The sequence below is a fragment of the Pyrus communis genome, chromosome 1 (assembly GCF_963583255.1).
Source record: "Pyrus communis chromosome 1, drPyrComm1.1, whole genome shotgun sequence".
In the NCBI taxonomy this organism is placed as follows: domain Eukaryota; kingdom Viridiplantae; phylum Streptophyta; class Magnoliopsida; order Rosales; family Rosaceae; genus Pyrus; species Pyrus communis.
The window spans coordinates 7084181-7101789 of NC_084803.1; the positions used below are offsets into that span (position 1 = coordinate 7084181).

The following is a 17609-nucleotide window of genomic DNA, read 5'->3' on the forward strand; positions in this document are numbered from 1 at the left end:
TTCTCAAAGACCCTTCGGTTTACAGACTCTGAGAAGATGGCAAATTTGTTTATTCTTGTTAAGCTGTGCATTCCATCTCATGAAGTGAGGATATTTGGACTCGTTCAATTTTATTTAAAATATGTTTTAATTTTAATTTGGTAAGTGGATCAAGTGGCCTATTTTATAGTAGACTAAAAAAGCATCTGCATATTTGTTGTTAAGTGATACACGACTATGGCTGTCAGTGTGATTTTTATGTAATATTTTAAAGTGAATAACCAAGTGTCTTCTGTTGATATTGTTTGTCTAATATAATAAGAGTATCGTCATTGCGACCAAGAACATTACGACTACTAGAAAAATGCAAGTAAACGAATAGCGGTGTTATTTAATTATATCGTACATGCACACCAGTTATTTTAACTGTTGTAATTATGCTAAAGCCGCAACAATTTTCTACAAAAATGTTGTTTTTGGTTAAATACACTGCTTTGTAGTCAAAACTTTCATGCTTTTATCACAAGAACTATTGTAGTTCTTGGATGTTTACAACAATTTTCTTGAACAATTGTCTAATTTGGCATGAACGGTTATTCTTTGTATATTCCATAACACTTAGACCACTGTTTAAATACTAAAACCGTTGTACAAAATTTCTAAATTACTTCTATTTATTAGTATCACTGTTCATAAAATCATTACATTCGAAATTGTACTTGTTGTGCCTTGGCCCATTCGTCAGTGTGGAAACGAAATTCAGATTACAACCTCTCCAAAGTCATCTACAGTTGAACATAATAAAATACAAGAAATAAAGACACTGAAGTATTTACGAGGTTCGACAAAAAATCTGCCTACGTCCCCAGAGAGATTACTTTTCACTATGAGAATAACAGTACAAGTTACACATGAGTTAAATCGACATAATCCAATCCCGAAACCCTTGTACACCCACTCACATAATCTTCATAAGAGTCTCACTCTACCCCAAGGGTTCTTTCACCATAAGACTTTTTACTCTAGCTCTCTTGATTTCTCTCAATCCATGTTCAACCTTTCCCATGGGAGAACCGAATGCTCTCCCCCTTGGATGCTTCTCTGATGCTTGCTCTCTCACTCGGCAAGCATACTAAATGCATAAAATTGTATCTAGTCATACACTAGCAACTATGCCAACAATCAAGACCAAAAAGTCTTAAGTTCACATGACATAATCAACACCTAGCATGCAACCCTTTTCTCCATTAGCCATTTAATGCATAGAAGAGAATTAAAGTATGCAAAATTTCAAGCAACCGACTTTGCAACCCACAAAGTCAAGACATGCTTCCAACTTTGCTTGTGGCAGTGATCATATCTTCTCTTGAACGAAGACTTCCTCGCCACAACCGAAAGCATTCACATGATCTTCAATTGTTGTTAACACATAACTCATAATTACTCAAAAATGTACGAGCCAAACACAACAATACTCCACTGTCATAACATGCAAAGATTCCAAACAGACTTAGATATAAAGAACAACTAATAAAAATGGCTTGAAAACTTTAAGTTTTAAAAATAAGGACAAAATAAAGAATAAGTAAATAGTAACAGGATTAACTTAACTTCATCAAACTTTAGAACAAAGGAAAACTAATGAAAATGACTTGAAAATTTTGAGTTTTAACGATAAGGACAAAATAAAGGGTAAAGTGAATAGTACCATATTTGACTTTTTAGTGTAAAAATATGGTTTTTCGTTAAAATGAACAGTACCGCATACTTTTCGTTAAAACTCCCTTAAAACAATGCATAAGAGATACTGACTAGTGAATATTATAGTTATTCCCTACTCGTTTCTCATCACCTGTTGAAGAAAAGATAACATAAAGAACCGCATAAGTGAATATTATAGTTAATCCCTGCAAAATTGCACACTGATATAGATGTGATCCGAAGTCATGAACAAACAAAAATTGAAAGAGAGAGAGAGAGAGTTCAACATAAATCAAACATGAATTAAATTAATCGAATAGAAAAATAGTTCTAGAGTAAAAATTAAAGAAATCATCTCACACCAAAGGGAAGAAATTAATGCACTGTGCACTTTTGTCATGATCTAAAATCTAAACAAGATTCAATGTGATTACAGACAATGATGGAGATGCGCTGATACTCTCAACAGAATATTTATATAAGATGTCACTCAAGTGTCTGCGTATTGATTTTTTTAAGTTTTAGGGCTGGTTTGGTATTGATATGCTTTAAAAAAAATTGTTTATGTTGTGTTGTGAGAATAAGCAGCAGAGTGTTTGGTAAACTTTTTTGTAAAAGTGCTTTTGGAAAGGAAAAAAAAAAAAAGCAGTATTATAGTGTTTGGTAAACTTTTATGTAAAATAGTTGTGACTGTGAAATGACCAAAAATGGTATAATTTTGGATGTACCATTAATTTAATTTCTTAACAAATAAAGGTGAATTACTAAATATACTTTATTTTTAAAAGAAAAATATTTATAAACTTTATCCTAAATATTAATTAGTATAAAAAACTACTTCAATTGAAATATTTTAGACTGAATAGCTAGGATTCATTAGTACAATATTGTTAATGTACTTGAAAGTAGTCTAATTAGATGCATTCATCAAACTTGCCGTTATGCTATTTCTTAATGCTTCTATCTCATGTGATCCTTCAACTTGATAATTTCGGCATTCTTCATCATCATCATCACTACTATCGCTTTCTTCACAAAAGTTCCTGGGGTCATCAAAATAACGATCACGTTAATCATACTATTTTGAAATATAACCAAGAAATAACTAATCAAACTATTTTGCAGTATATGAAACTATCTCCCAGGATCGGTTAATCATCATTTGATCCTGCTTCTTAGAACTAGTGACAAAAACAGTAGACAAATAGTTTGATGGAATGGAATAAATCCCAACCTGAAAGTAAATAAATCCCATGGGACTTGAGGAACTTAAGGAATGATGGAAGGGAATAAATCCCAACCTGAAAGTAAAATAACTTGGTGAACCACAAGCAAGCAGGTGCAAAAACCAGCTAAAGAATTATTTTGTTCCATTTAACGACAAATATGTAATCCATACTGAACCAAAAAACTACTTTCTGTTCTATCAATAACAAAAAATGCTGGCACAGAAAATATAAGATATATTATCCAACTTCTAAACAACAATATTACGTTTCTTAATTTCCTGTGCTGTTCGCCTACCGCTTCTTAATTTCCTGGGAGAGCAATCTATGAGTAACTTGTTAAAGTCAGGGACTAATCATTTCCTCTATCCAAACACTAGACCGAATCCATGTACTGATGCTCAGACCTGAAAAACTAATTACCTTTTTCCTCTTCCTTTCAACTCCAACATTCAATGACTTCAGACATCTGTTTTCCTTTCAGTCTTTGTTTGTGCTTGAGAGCATTATATATATTACTTATTTTTGTTTGTTCTACCTTTTAAATATATGCATATCCTAATGAGATTGCATTGCATCTGATTCATGGTCGCTCTGGTGTTGCATTGCATCTGATTCATGGTCGTTCTGGAGGCACTTGCACCGGAGGCATGAGGTTGCTATTTGATCTAGAACAAATTCAGAGGTATGCCCTCCATGCTCCTGCGCCATCTGTACGTATATTCAAATCATAGTTTTCATTTATTTTGGTGTGCAGTTTTTGTGTTTTCTTTAGGATTAAGGCCTTACTTTCTCTCATGTTATTAATTTCTTATCTCTTTCAATTCCTAAGAGAGTCTCATTCAAAAATACATGGATATACCACCATGTCCGGAAAAAAAATCCAAATTTAGCCAATCTACGAGAAGCCTTCCAGTAATCACAATACCAACTACATTGCTACATATATCTCACATTTTTGCCTCAGTTTGCATACACAACAGAAGAAGAACGAAACCACCTTAAGTTAACCACAATAGAAACAATATGAACAACAATTGATCATAACAGAGATATAAAAAGATTACCATGAACAACCAATTTTGCACATGAAAGCACTTAAGATTAGGCACTTGTTCGAGTAGCCTAACCTTAACCCAATAAGGATAGGATAGATGGATCATATGCACAAAATCAACCCGAAAAGAGAAATTATAGTGGACGACATATACACTAAGCTCAAATAATTAAAAACCTGCCTCCACCAATAAGCAGAGCAGAGTTCACAAATCAGTAGCGGGACAAATCAGAAGCAGAGTTCACAGATTAGAAGCAGAGCAGAGCTTTATCCTTTCTTATATACCTAAACCCTAAGATAAATCAGAAGCAGACCTTCCACAAACCCTAATTTTTTTTTTCCCAATTAATTTTTTCCCCAAACCATATCACCTTCCCCAATTAATTTGTTCCCGACCCTCCATCCCCAATCTTTTTTCTCGACACCCATACACTCATCCATTTGCTCTTCCCACCCCTCTTTCACTCTCACTCTCCCATCCCCAAATTTAAAAATCCAAACAAATAAATAACGAAATTTTAGACAAGAGAAGCTTACCAGAGGAAGGACGCCGAGCCGGAGAACGCAACCTGGAGAACGAGAGAGATCACTGGGATTGAAGTTTTTTGGTTTGGGTGTGAGAGGCGTGTTCTGAAAGTGTGAGGAAAGGAGAAGGGCAATTTTGGGTTATTGAAAAATTCAATAAAGATTACTGTTCACCCGTGTTTTTGAAAATAAGCTAGTTTTTGGAAGCTGCTATTTGCTGCTTCAGGTTTTGGGCTTATTTTCATTCAAAACTTTGAAATAAAGCTGATTTTGAGAGTTTACCAAACATAAAAAACCCTCCCAACTTTTTTTCATACCTTTTTTTTTTTTTTTTTTTTTTTTTAAATCACCTCAATACCAAACTAGGGCATACAGGAACGAATATTTATATTTAGTGGCTCTTTAGCTTTTATGTTTAAAAACTGTGCATTTACCCGCATTTCACTCCATCTTAACCTCCTCACTACAAATATGATTTCAACGTTTAAATAAAATGGTGGTCAGCGCATTTGGTGGATAAAAACACATATGTACTCCAACATTAACGTATTGAAGAAAATACTAAGATAAGACACATCAACAACTTACGTGTAAATTAACAATGGTTTTATTGTTTAAACAAACTTAAGTTTATAAAGAAAAAACACTTCGTTTCCACAAAAGTGAAGTGGGACGAGGGCGCCGAGGTGCAAGGACGGACCACGTTGGCGCACGTCATCCATGCAGCTGACTAGGACGAGTTCAACTGATGATGTAGCACAGAATTTTCAGCCAAACTCTGTGTAGGCCAAAACTCACCACATGCCCACCACAGTTATTCTTCATCCCAGTCCGCGCCCTCCAAAATTACCCTTCTTCACCCCCAACATTCACCACCCCGAACCAACTAAAACAAAGCCTTTTCTCCCAAACTCCAATCATGGGCATTCTAGACATTTCACCACCATGTTTGAACCTGTAAAAACTCGTCCTAACCTATTTGTGTTCAACTGAATCAGCTCCAACAAATTCAGTTACTTTCACCATGGCTACCAAACGCTATGTTCTCACCATCTTCATCCTTCTCATCAGCATTGCCGGCAATGCAGCGGCAGCGGAGTCACAGCAATGTGCGTCTAAATCCAAAGGAGAATGCCATGACAAAGCACAATCCCTAAAACTGAAGCTCATTGCCATAAGCTCTATTCTAGTCACAAGCATGATTGGTATCTGCCTACCCATTCTTTCACGCAAAGTTTCGGCTCTTCAGCCCGACAAAGACTTGTTCGTAGTTGTCAAAGCATTTGCCTCCGGCGTCATTCTTGCAACGGGTTACATGCACGTTTTACCCGACTCGTTTGATTGCTTGAGATCCGAATGTCTGCCCGAATCGCCTTGGAGGAAGTTCCCATTCACAACGTTTGTGGCTATGCTTTCGGCTTTGCTGGCTATGATGGTGGACTCGTTTTCGATGAGTTACTCTAGGAAATCTTTCCTTCGCAGAGCCGCCGCGCGCGAGGAAGATGAGGAGAGTGCTAAAAATAGTAGGTGCCCTGATCAATTAGAGCATTTTGGTCATGGCCATGGGATTAAGACTGAGGATGGGCTCAATGGTAAGGATTCACAGTTGCTGAAGCATCGTGTTGTCGCGCAGGTATGAATATTACGAATTTTGTGGGGTCTTTTTTCCTTTTTACTTTTTCACATTGGGTAGGGTCATAAAAACTCTTAAAAGTTAAAACCACTTGAACAGCAATATTCTAAAAGGTAATACTTGTATTTCTCTTATGGAGAACTTACTTGTCTCTACTTATGATTAACGCATTTTTGCCATACAAACAAATATCATTTAATTTGTAGGCCATTTAGCCATCTATATGTGTCAAACCAATCAATTGTTTTGGTAATAAGTAGTATTCTTATAATAAATTATCCATTTGTTTGGTGCATATGAATGGCTAAAAAATCTTTAAATCGAATAAGCTTTTGTATTTATGATCTTTAGATGACGATAAATATAATGAATGGTTCCAATTATGATCTTTGCACAATAAAATTCATTAACCATAAATGAGAGGATAAGTAGGTTCCTCCGAAGAGAAAACACAAGCATTATGCAATCTGACTTGTATACTATATTTGAATTAATTTAACTAATTAATAATCTGGCATTACTTTAAATTACGTTAGGCTTTGAATCATTTTTATTTGAGTACATTTGAATGTTGATGCAGGTATTGGAACTAGGGATCGTAGTGCACTCGGTAGTGATTGGATTGTCAATGGGGGCATCTGATAATCCATGCACAATGAGGCCACTCATTGCTGCCATTTGTTTCCATCAATTCTTTGAAGGAATGGGTCTAGGTGGATGCATACTACAGGTTAGATTATTAATTCATTAATCACCAATTAAACTTTGATGCCTTGTATTTAATCAACTAATGCATAATTAATACTAGGACCACAATTTTTTTCTCTTTTATGGTTCGATTGCAGACTGAATATGGGAGCAAGATTAAGGCAGTAATGGTGTTCTTCTTCTCAACCACAACACCGTTTGGGATTGCACTAGGAATCGCTCTGTCGAACGTATACAGCGACCACAGTCCAACAGCTCTAATTGTTGTAGGGCTGCTAGATGCTGCATCTGCAGGGCTACTGAACTACATGGCACTGGTTGATCTCCTAGCAGCTGATTTCATGGGTCGTAAACTGCAGGCAAATGTGAAGCTCCAAACATGGTCTTACATTGCAGTTCTATTAGGTATAGGAGGGATGTCATTAATGGCCAAATGGGCATAAAAAATTAGCAGTAGCAGTTCAACAATAATGTCAGATAGGATTGTGCTGCTTTTTGTAGTGACTGTTTTGGATGTAGAGTAGGGACAAACATTTTGAGATAATTTTATTCTTTTTTTTTTTTTTTTTTTTTTTACTGTGGCAACAAGTTTGAAGCCTTTGTATTTCTATTAAAATTTTAGATAGACGGTTAATCATTTTGATATTATTCATACTTAATCATCCGTGCAATCAATTTGTGAGGTTTTATGTGAAAAAGGTCTCGATGGAATTAGAAATATTATCCAACATTGTCCAACCAATTTCTTTTTCTGTCTTCTTTCACAACATTAGTCTGTATCATAATAGGATAACAACGAAGACAGTAAAGAAACCAAGAATTCATAATTTCAATAAATGAACACTAAAAAATCAAAGTACCAACCAACCACACAACAACAATCAAGCTGAAAAGTACTCACCAACCCTCAAGAAAAATAAAAAAATTAAACAACCAACAAAACACAATAGAAGAAATTAACACATTAAAACATGAACAAGGAACGACTAACGAACAAGAACAAGCAGAAGCCAAATGAAAACAGAAACGAACCCACAATGAAAGTAAATTTTTTTTTTACGGAGTAGTAGAGAAATCATACAAAAGGAGAAGCGGTAGAGATGAAGAGGCGACAAATAAATCGATACTAAACAAGAATGGATTTAACTCAGAGAGATCAAACCCGCTCTAATATCAGGTTAGCAAATCAAGGACGAGAAAAAGAAGAATAAATTGCAAACTCTGAATCTTATTCTATAGACAAAATTAAAGGAGAGCACTACACAATCTCCAAGATGGCTTAATCTGAGGAAAACTACATGTCGTTGGACTTAATTCCTACAAAATTACAAGAGTGTACATAAAGGCTAATAAAACAAATAGGAAATCAATCATAAACCTTAACAACAAACGGAAAAACAATCATAATCCGTATTCTATTAAAAAAAAAAAAAAAATCTAATGTGTACCAGAAATACCTTAACATGATAGATTCCTAACTTGCTAACTTTTCCATCAATAATCACTCAAGATCATTGTCAAGTAAAGTCAACCAATTAGATTCTCAATATTGAGTGCGAAATGCAAGAGAGCAATTGGCCTGGCCCCGATTTTTCATCGTATGAAAATCAAGCTGACATCCCCTTCCATTCAGATGATGGCTCTTGGCAAAATATATCGACTCTTCATTTTCACATGATAAAAAATAAGAGCTAGGCAAGTCGCTCTGAAAACGCACAGGCAAAGAAGATCAAAGTTTGTGTTTGTGGATTGGGACGCAAATCGGGTCTCACCATAAATTGGCCTTATGAAAATTTTCTTTGCGTGACCATATAAATACAAGAAAAGCAATATTCAGGACCACATTTGATGGACTAATGAGCCGATTAAGAGTCAACGAAATCTGTCTTGTCATCATGATTTACGACTAAGCATGCATGACGTTGAAGGTTGAGTATGATACAGGCTTAGCCAGCTATGATTACAAAACATGATGTTGATTATTTTCATAAAATTTCAAGTAACATCTATATACAGGCTTGCAGTACAAAACTTAGTCTGTGTCACATTAAATCACGAGATTAAGATGTATAGGGTGGGGTTGGAGTTTTCAAAATTTGTAAACTGCTAATGTCTATCAGAGCTTTAGGTTTATCTTTTTTCTATGATCTGTCAAGAGCTTCAAATCTAATTAAAAAATCAAATTAGTATAACAAAAAAAATGATGAAAAATCTAATTAGTTAATTAATATTTAACTTAGATGGCGCGAGATCATATTCAATACCAACATTGATGGAGCACTGTCTCTGCACTCTTCTATTAAGTTTTGCACTCTTCTTGGAGGATTGTAATAAAATTATATTGTGCTGTAAACTGACCAATTCTAAAAGTCATCTTAATCAAGCCCTTATGTCCAAAAACTCCTTTATTCAATTTATATATAATGTTATGAAACATAATTTTTTCAGTATTGCAATTTTTAAATATGGACATGTCGCGTCAATATTGCTGGTATTGTTGATATTATTAACTTTCAAGTATCATTTTCGTCTGTGAATGTGAATTGAATAGTGAATGAATTTGAATTACGTAAAAGAATAAAGAATGGTTAATACATGATCCATATGTAATCGATATTTTGTTTGCTACTGTAGTTAACTACAATGTAAAATGATGGATGAAACATGTGTATTGGTGCCATCATTGATCTTAACTCATAACAAAACCAACTATGTATAACTTTTTTTCCACCAAACAAGATGCAAGATACTTCTATATACTAAAGTCTTAGCAAATACAAATTAAGATTATTGTCTTTCAATAAAGTAAAACATACGACACAAGGACATATATAGAAACCTTGTTGCAAAACACACATCCCCTTAACCAACATAGATATTATGACATAATACCAACTATGTATAACTTTTTCTCCACCAAACAAGATTCAAGATACTTCTATATACTAAAGTCTTAGGCAATACAAATTAAGATTATTGTCTTTCAATAAAATAAAACATACGACACAAAGACATATATAGAAACCTTGTTGCAAAACACACACCCCCTTAACTAACATAGATATTATGACATAATATCAACTCCAGCATATAATTCGAGTGCATCCTCACGAACATTGGACGTGAAGTATGTAAAGTATTCGGCAAAGTTAAATGGCTTGTACAGCAAAGGATGCTCCTTGTCTATAAATTCCTGTGGCACTTCAATCACCACCTCCTCTTTTGGCACAGAAAATAGGGAATACGAGTACCTCTCTTTGTCCCCACTCATCATAACCCTGTGCGTCACCGCATGAAGTCTCCCATTGCTCCAGGCCTTAAGTGCATCCCCAACAAAGACCACAACAGCTCCCTCCGGGATCATCACTTCAACCCATTTGCCTTGTTTGGTCAGAATCTCTAGGCCTTGCACATCGTTTTGGCACAGAATGGTTAGGGTATTTTTGTCAGTATGAGGCACAAGGCCCAGGGCAGCTGATGGCGACGCCAACGGTGATGTTGTTGATGAGCCAACATTAATGTTGATGTTGCTTGGAGTTGGAGGAGGAGGAGGAGGAGGAGCTTTGTACTTCATGAAACGAAAAACACTGGTGGTGTTTTGGACATGGGTGTCATAGTGGTTCCCCAAACCAAAGCTCTCTAAGATCATCCAAAGGATGGTGATATTCAAGTCCATCATCTTGGAGCACATGGATTTCATTGCCTCACTACATCATTACAACACAAAATACATATATAGTCTTTGATAAAACAACATATATCGTCTTCTCATTCAGCGAATTTATAAGTGCAAAGATGACCTAAGAAATTATAATCAATCGAGGAAATCAAGACGCGTAGTAATCAACTGAAATATCAAATAACCATTACTTACTATCATCAACATACGACAAATGTAGCATGAATTCGAACATAAGTGCATAGAGGAAATAAACAACTCTAGCCAAGTTGGTTAAATCCACTTTTTAAAAGATTTAATTTTTGCTCTCACTCAAACTTGTTTAACTTTCATAGTTTGAATTATTTCATAGTTAGAAGAGAAATATTAGAAACTTTTTTAAAAGTAAAACTTTCTACGAATTATTTACTACATCACAATTTAATATCAATTTCTTTGCAACATTATACAAAATTTGCAAAAAATAGGAAATAATGAAGAGTCTGTAAATAATCTCAGCGTCTTATCATTTCCCTTGTTTATTATTGTACGAAATCCAACAAAATGAGGCATTTACATATTGCAAAACTGATGATCTTTCCCTCTTTCCCTGTGCTGGAGTTCTACAAGGACATGTGGCAGCATGATAGCCAGGACGATATAACAATCATATAAAGCTGACAGTCCTTTAATTCAATCTGTTTTGAAGGGATAAGCCTTATTAAATGAGGCATTGGCTGGTAGCGAGGTTGTTGGGTAGCAGCCATTGTCATGTCAAACTTTGGAGTTTTTATGTCATCAAATTTAAACTGACATTGCTTCGTTTGAATATGAGATAACTTATTAAGGAAAGATTCTCAATGATATGTACCCGTAAACCCTTAAGCTAGCACAACTATTTTCTAATTTATCCAAGACAGGTCGTGATTATTCTTATGTTTAGTTGCAATAGTATTAACTTATAATTAATTAATTATCTCCTAACTATTCAAATCTTTCATGCTATGCATGCACGACCTATGACCTTCGTCAGATTCAACTCTTGGAAATCGAAAGTATATATAACATGAGAGAAAGTTTAGAGATGATGGAAAATGGGACTAAAACTTATTTTTGATCTTAAGTTTGTCATTTTGTTCTCTTTCGACGAGTGCTTTAAAATAAATAAAACACTGATTTTAAGTGTAAAACGCAAATGGATAGTTAGATTAGTAGATGTACCTGGAAAACAAAATGAAAACTTGACCTTGTCGGTTTAAATTTTTTTTTTTTTGGGGTGCATATATATCTTGATGAGAGATATGCATGCATATGCACACAGAAAAAGTCTAATATTGCAAGCTGTGATCAAAGTTAAAGCAACGTGTTTATATATAATTTCAAAGTTTAACTATAAAGACAAGAAAAATCTCACCAAAATGCAGGGTTTCCTTGAGGCCACATGAGGTTGGTGAAGGCCTGAGCTGCGTCTAGGCGGCAAGCGTCATCGATGCCAAAGCTTTCGTTCAAGGGAATGACCGGGCTCTTGCCTTCGTAGCTTTGATAAGGCTTGGGACTCGTGTGCTTCTGCTTGGTCTCTTCAGGCAGATCAAACAAAGCTTTCATGGCCGTCACCATTTCTTCACGCAACTTCATGGGGATCTCATCCCTCACTAGCAAAAGAAAGCAACCATAATCCTCACATGCCTCTCTCACTTTGTTACTCATAGCTTTCCACTCCTCGCTCCCTTGCTTAAACACTAGACCCTCTGAAAAATCAAGAATTGGGAGTACTTGATCATCCATCTCCATCTCTCTCTCTCTCTCTCTCTCTCTCTCTCTCTCTCTCTCTGTCTCTCTCGCTCTGTCTCCCACTCACCGACTCCTCTCGTAGTTTTTTAAGAGAAAGGCATCACTGAATTTATAGGAAGCTGGTTCCATGTAACTCTCCCTCCCCCCACCAAAAAAGTCCAAAAATTAAATGTGTCTCCTCTTTTAGCTGGTTATTTGCGCAGCATTCCACTTTCTATCTTTTTTTTTTTCTTTGGCTTGGATATAGATCTTACTTATGTCACAGTGGCATGTCATCACTTTTGTTGGACGCGCATTTTAGTAGGAAGAGTAACGTTAGTGTGATTAAAAAAAAAAAAAAAAGTCCCCGCGGCTAAAGTATAGCGAGGAGACAAAAATCCTAGACGCCAACTCTTGCCTTTGGTGTTGAGGTTGGTGGCAATCCTTCTTGATCTGTTTTTTTCTTCTTTGTTTCTTATTGTAGTCCTCTCTTGAACTATCGAGGAGAACCTTCAGTTCATGGTTGTGGTCTCTCTCTCGCTTTGTCAAGGAGAGACTTTATGAGGTCATGATTGATCAATCTCGGATTCTAGAGGGTGATTGTTTTTCAAATATGAGGTGGTGGTGCTTGTGGTTTGTGCGCTCAGTAACTGACCATGAGAAGGAAACTCAATATTTGTTGGAGGGGACTCATAGCAAGGCTTCTTTGCCAACGATTGCAAAATCATTAGAGGTTGGGGCAGTCTTTTCTTCGTGGAGCCTCTACGATAGTTCTCAGGCTTGCAATGTTTTAGTCCTCGTGACTAGGGTTTAGGAATCATATTATATTTTAATATGTAGGGCTGTGATGTTCTTTTGACATGTATAGTCTCTTGAATGTTCTAAGAGACACGTTTAACATATCGTCATATATACTTTTTTTTTGTTAAACAAATTCATATATACATTTTTACTATTTTTAATGAAATTCCATTCGTTAAAAAAGCGTTAGAAGGATCATCTTATTTTATACCACAATAAAATGTTACGGTTCACTTTACAGTTTCGTCGGTATATATCGTAAACATTATATATATGGTCCCCTTATTCTTTGATATATTATTACAAGAATTAAGGATAAGAAACCAACAGTTCAAATATTTTTAAAATGTGTATAATTTTTTTGTGTTGTTGTAACTTATTTTATCTGACAAGGGGAATTAAGGGGCCGGCGGCAAGGAAAGATCGTAGAGAGAGATGTGTTTGTAGAATTGTAGGGGGAATGTGTGTGTTATTTCCTCCCATGTAGTGTTTTTATTTATAATAATAAGTGGGAGAAGAAATCCTTCATTCCCAAGGAATACAAGTCCATATATATAGTAAAAAATAACTAGAATCAAATCTAATATATAGGATTTACACAATCACACTTAAATTAGAAAGTTTACAACAAGTGTTTCTAACCAAAAAAAAAAAAAGCCCTGTAGTTCAAAGGATTAATGGGATTCTTACCTGCGCGGTTTTTGTTCGAATCCCTCCTCTTAAATAATGTTTGACAAATAATATAAATAAATAAAAGCACTTAACAAAAGTAGACGTAGAATACCTATCTTGTTGAAATTTTAAAATGCAGAACAAAACTTCTTGAAATTTTAACAAACAAAAATGAATACGTACTACTCGAAATCTCAACCATTCACATTGTTTTCAAAGTGTGCCTATTGCCACTTAGATACGGTTCAAGCACTACTTTCAAGCACTACTGTTTGGGCACCAAATTAGCACGGTACTATCTTTTGTTGCTCAGTGCATACCGTACTTGACCTTTACGCACTGAAAAAGTTGGAGTGGAAAATGTGCATTGTTACTACAATCAAGTTTGTCTAGCTTGTTAAGAGTGTGACTCTTCTACCAAAGAATTAAGGAATTTTGCATGTTCTTATAAGAGTAATTAGACTACTCCTCATATGCCAATTGGTTTTACTGAGGAACGTTAACTTCCTTAACGGTATCACAATAGTTTAACCCACGTGTTGAGCCTAAGATCTCATATGTTCTCACTTCACCCAATATGTGTTATCCACATGTTGTCTTAATTGATGCCACACGTGAGATAGCAAGTTGACAACATGAATCTCGCACCAAAGAATTAAAGGATTTTGCATGTACTTATAAGAAATTAATTACCTTATATATTATCAATTAATTTTATAGTAAGATCTCAACTTTCTTGGTAACCTTTTCGTCTCTATTGTTAAGAATTTTATTAGCGATGGTAAAGTATAAGTAGATATAAGCCTATTGGTGTTATCTCAATTTGTGAAGGTGAGTGGAAATTTGGGTTACTTAAGACTAAGTTAGCACTTAAAAAAAGTAAGTAGAATTATGTACAAGGAAAAAAGTAAGGGTAGTTCTATCTACAAAATATTTTTTCACCTTTCACACACCCTTTGTAGTTTCATGTCTTTAAATCATTTTCAATTCATTCGATTCAATGACCTAAAATTAAAAAACGTGTGTAAAAAGTAAAAATATGTTTGTAATAGTATTATCCAAAATTAACTACGTACAAATAAAGAATTGCTGCATCGAGGGTTAAATTTCCAGTTATATGATTAAGTACAAAGAAAGAATCACGTACAGGCCACAGCTCTCTAAGTTGAACTGTTAAAGGGACAAGGATTGTCTGCCCACCCGTGCCCTCATGTTTGTGTGGTCACGATTAAGCCACGTCAACATTTTATATTACCATTCATTTTTGTCTTATTATCTCTATAAAAAAAACAATATAAAATGTTGACGTGGCTTAATCATGACCACACAAAACAAGAGAGCACAAGAGGGCACCGGAAGTGTGAGGGCAGACAATCCTTGTCCCTGTTGAAGAGTGGAGAAGTACGAATTCACATGGGCGTAGGGCAGGGTGCAAATTCTCATATAAAAGATATGGGGCTGTCCAAGAAATATTGGTCGAAATTCAATTTAAAGTATCATTTACAAATGCCTCAGTTCAATAATTAAAAAATAAAACCACATTTTACAATCAATGCTTATTTTGTTCTTTATGTACTAACTTGTAACCAGGATGTGGCCCCTCATTTCTTTTCTGAAAAAAGTTGAAGTTTCATCATAATTAATTGACAATATAAAAAGTAACTCAACTTTTTATAAGTCTTTACATAGTTTGATCCTCATCAATATCAGACTTTATCCTCACATTATCACATATTATTCTTTATTTACAAATTTCTTTTGGAAATATTGAAAATTATTAGTGAGTTTAATGCAGTGTACTATAAGTTGGAAACTATACTTATGAACAGAATAAGATATGTAGAACCCCCAAAACCACACACAAAAAAACTTCGAAGTATTTTTATTGATAATATGAAAGCTAACAAACTTAACGTCCTATACTTCCAAATAGGTATTTGAAAAGATTTCATCAATTAACAAAATACCATAAGCGTTCCTAAAACTAAAACTCTAATAAAACACTTTAATAATGATTTCAACAGTGAGTTTAATATTCATCGTCGTTTTTTCTGAACAAATCTCACAAGTCCAATTCAAACATCAGAGTCTAATTCAGCAAAACTTTACTCTTATTGCCAGATCTACAAAGCTTTATTCTTTTGGAAACATTGACAATAATTAGTGAGTTTAATGTGATGTACGTACTATAAGTTGGAAATGATATGTATGAATAGATTGAAAATGCCTAGTAGAATCAGAAGCCACAAATTAAACCACAAAAACTGAATTCAGATGATTAGACATGCACCAAGAACTATACATGCATGCATGACTCGACATTCGACAAGTCGGCAAGCTACACATGGTACAGTGTATGTAACATAAATTGTTCTATTGAGGACTAATTGACACAATGAATTTGGTTTCCAAGTCGGTCCAACCACCATGTGCTCTCGAGCTCACTACATTTATAGGAATACATATTAGAAAGTTCATCCAAATTGTGGGCTAAATTAAGATTTAGCTACTAGATCAATCAATCAATCAAGTATCTTATTCTTGAAAATCCTTGAGCTGTGAACTAAATAATGGAACCTAATTGTTCCTCAGTGCGTTCACTTTTTGTTAGGGTTCTGGGTCATTTAATGTCACAATTATATGACATTGATATCTCCCTCTTGTTTACTAGATTAACAACTCAATTCCTTTGAACAAAAAAAAAACGAAAAAAAAAAACAACTCAATTTGCTGACAAGGTAGGCCATTTGTAATGTAATGAAAAAATTTAGACTCATTTAACCGTTTAAATAAATAAATCCAAGCATATTGAACGCATCACAAACTTAAGACTTATGTATAAATCTCAGACCAAAGTGAATCTCAAATTCAAATTTCAATATGAATTTGAGGCCAAAGTAGAGCTCTACAACAAAAAAAATTCAGCCAAAGAAAATATGATTGTGGATGACGAGATAAATGACGCTGAAATTTCTATTGTCTAAGGAACTAGCCACACAAATTGTCAAAACTAAAAATAAGACTCCAATGTCTAACTTAATAACTCAAATCTTGAAATTTAAAAAATAAGAATACAAGTCCAAAAATATAATTAGTTTACGCATTAGAAGAGAAAACCAAGAAACTCAAATCTGCCGCCTTTTCTAAACTCAAGTATAAATTTAAAAATATAAATCTTTGTATAGTTGGCTTGGGAAATATACATAACAGATTTTGCTACAATACTTACGAGTATTTAATAGAATCATCATCTCAACAATTAGATGGCGTTTGTATTAAATATATGCATTCACATAAATTATATGTAAATATCATACCCAATCCTATGTAATTCTCACAATTTGTAAAACTTATGTGAATTATTTTATTATTATTTAAGGTTGGGAATCGTTTTGGAGGGAAAAGGATCCTCGCCGGATCCTCATTGTGGGGATCCGGAGGATCAAGCAATCACGGCCGTTTATCGTATGTAGTGCGGTCAGTTTTCGTTAGATATTATTTATATTCAATTTTGAATTTTGAATTTAAAATGATTTTGATCGCATGATATACGATGAATGGCCATGATTGCTTGATCCCCCGGATCCGCACAAAGAGAATTCGGCAAGGATCCTTTTCTATTTTGGAGAAGAGATTTTTAGGATTTATGTTTAGCCCACAAATGTAATAAGGTTTCACGTAGTTACACATATGGCAAATTGTTCAGGGATCAATTAATCCATGTTATAACATGTATTGCAAATGACGTTTCATTGTAGTGGTGAAAAAATAATAATGTTTATGCACCCTCATATTGCACAAGAGTTGCAACCACAACCCAAGAACTCTCTTTTAAGAACCAAGACATTGGTTAGAGTTCTTACTGAAACAAATGTGATC

At 34.6% G+C, this 17609-nt stretch overlaps 2 protein-coding genes across 2 annotated transcripts; one reads left to right on the forward strand and one right to left on the reverse strand.

The window, feature by feature from the left end:
* Positions 1-5512: 5512 nt before the first annotated feature.
* Positions 5513-7373, forward strand: LOC137732888 (fe(2+) transport protein 1-like). Its single transcript, XM_068472158.1, has 3 exons — positions 5513-6121; positions 6702-6851; positions 6967-7373. Exons 1-3 carry the CDS (start codon positions 5513-5515, stop codon positions 7270-7272), a joined length of 1065 nt encoding a protein of 354 aa, XP_068328259.1. The 3' UTR covers positions 7273-7373.
* Positions 7374-9616: 2243 nt separating this feature from the next.
* LOC137707558 (probable 2-oxoglutarate-dependent dioxygenase AOP1) lies at positions 9617-12329 on the reverse strand. The gene is made up of 2 exons (XM_068446454.1): positions 11902-12329; positions 9617-10536 (listed from the first exon to the last, which is right to left on the reverse strand). Exons 1-2 carry the CDS (start codon positions 12276-12278, stop codon positions 9894-9896), a joined length of 1020 nt encoding a protein of 339 aa, XP_068302555.1. The 5' UTR covers positions 12279-12329; the 3' UTR covers positions 9617-9893.
* Between the last annotated feature and the right edge of the window lie 5280 nt (positions 12330-17609).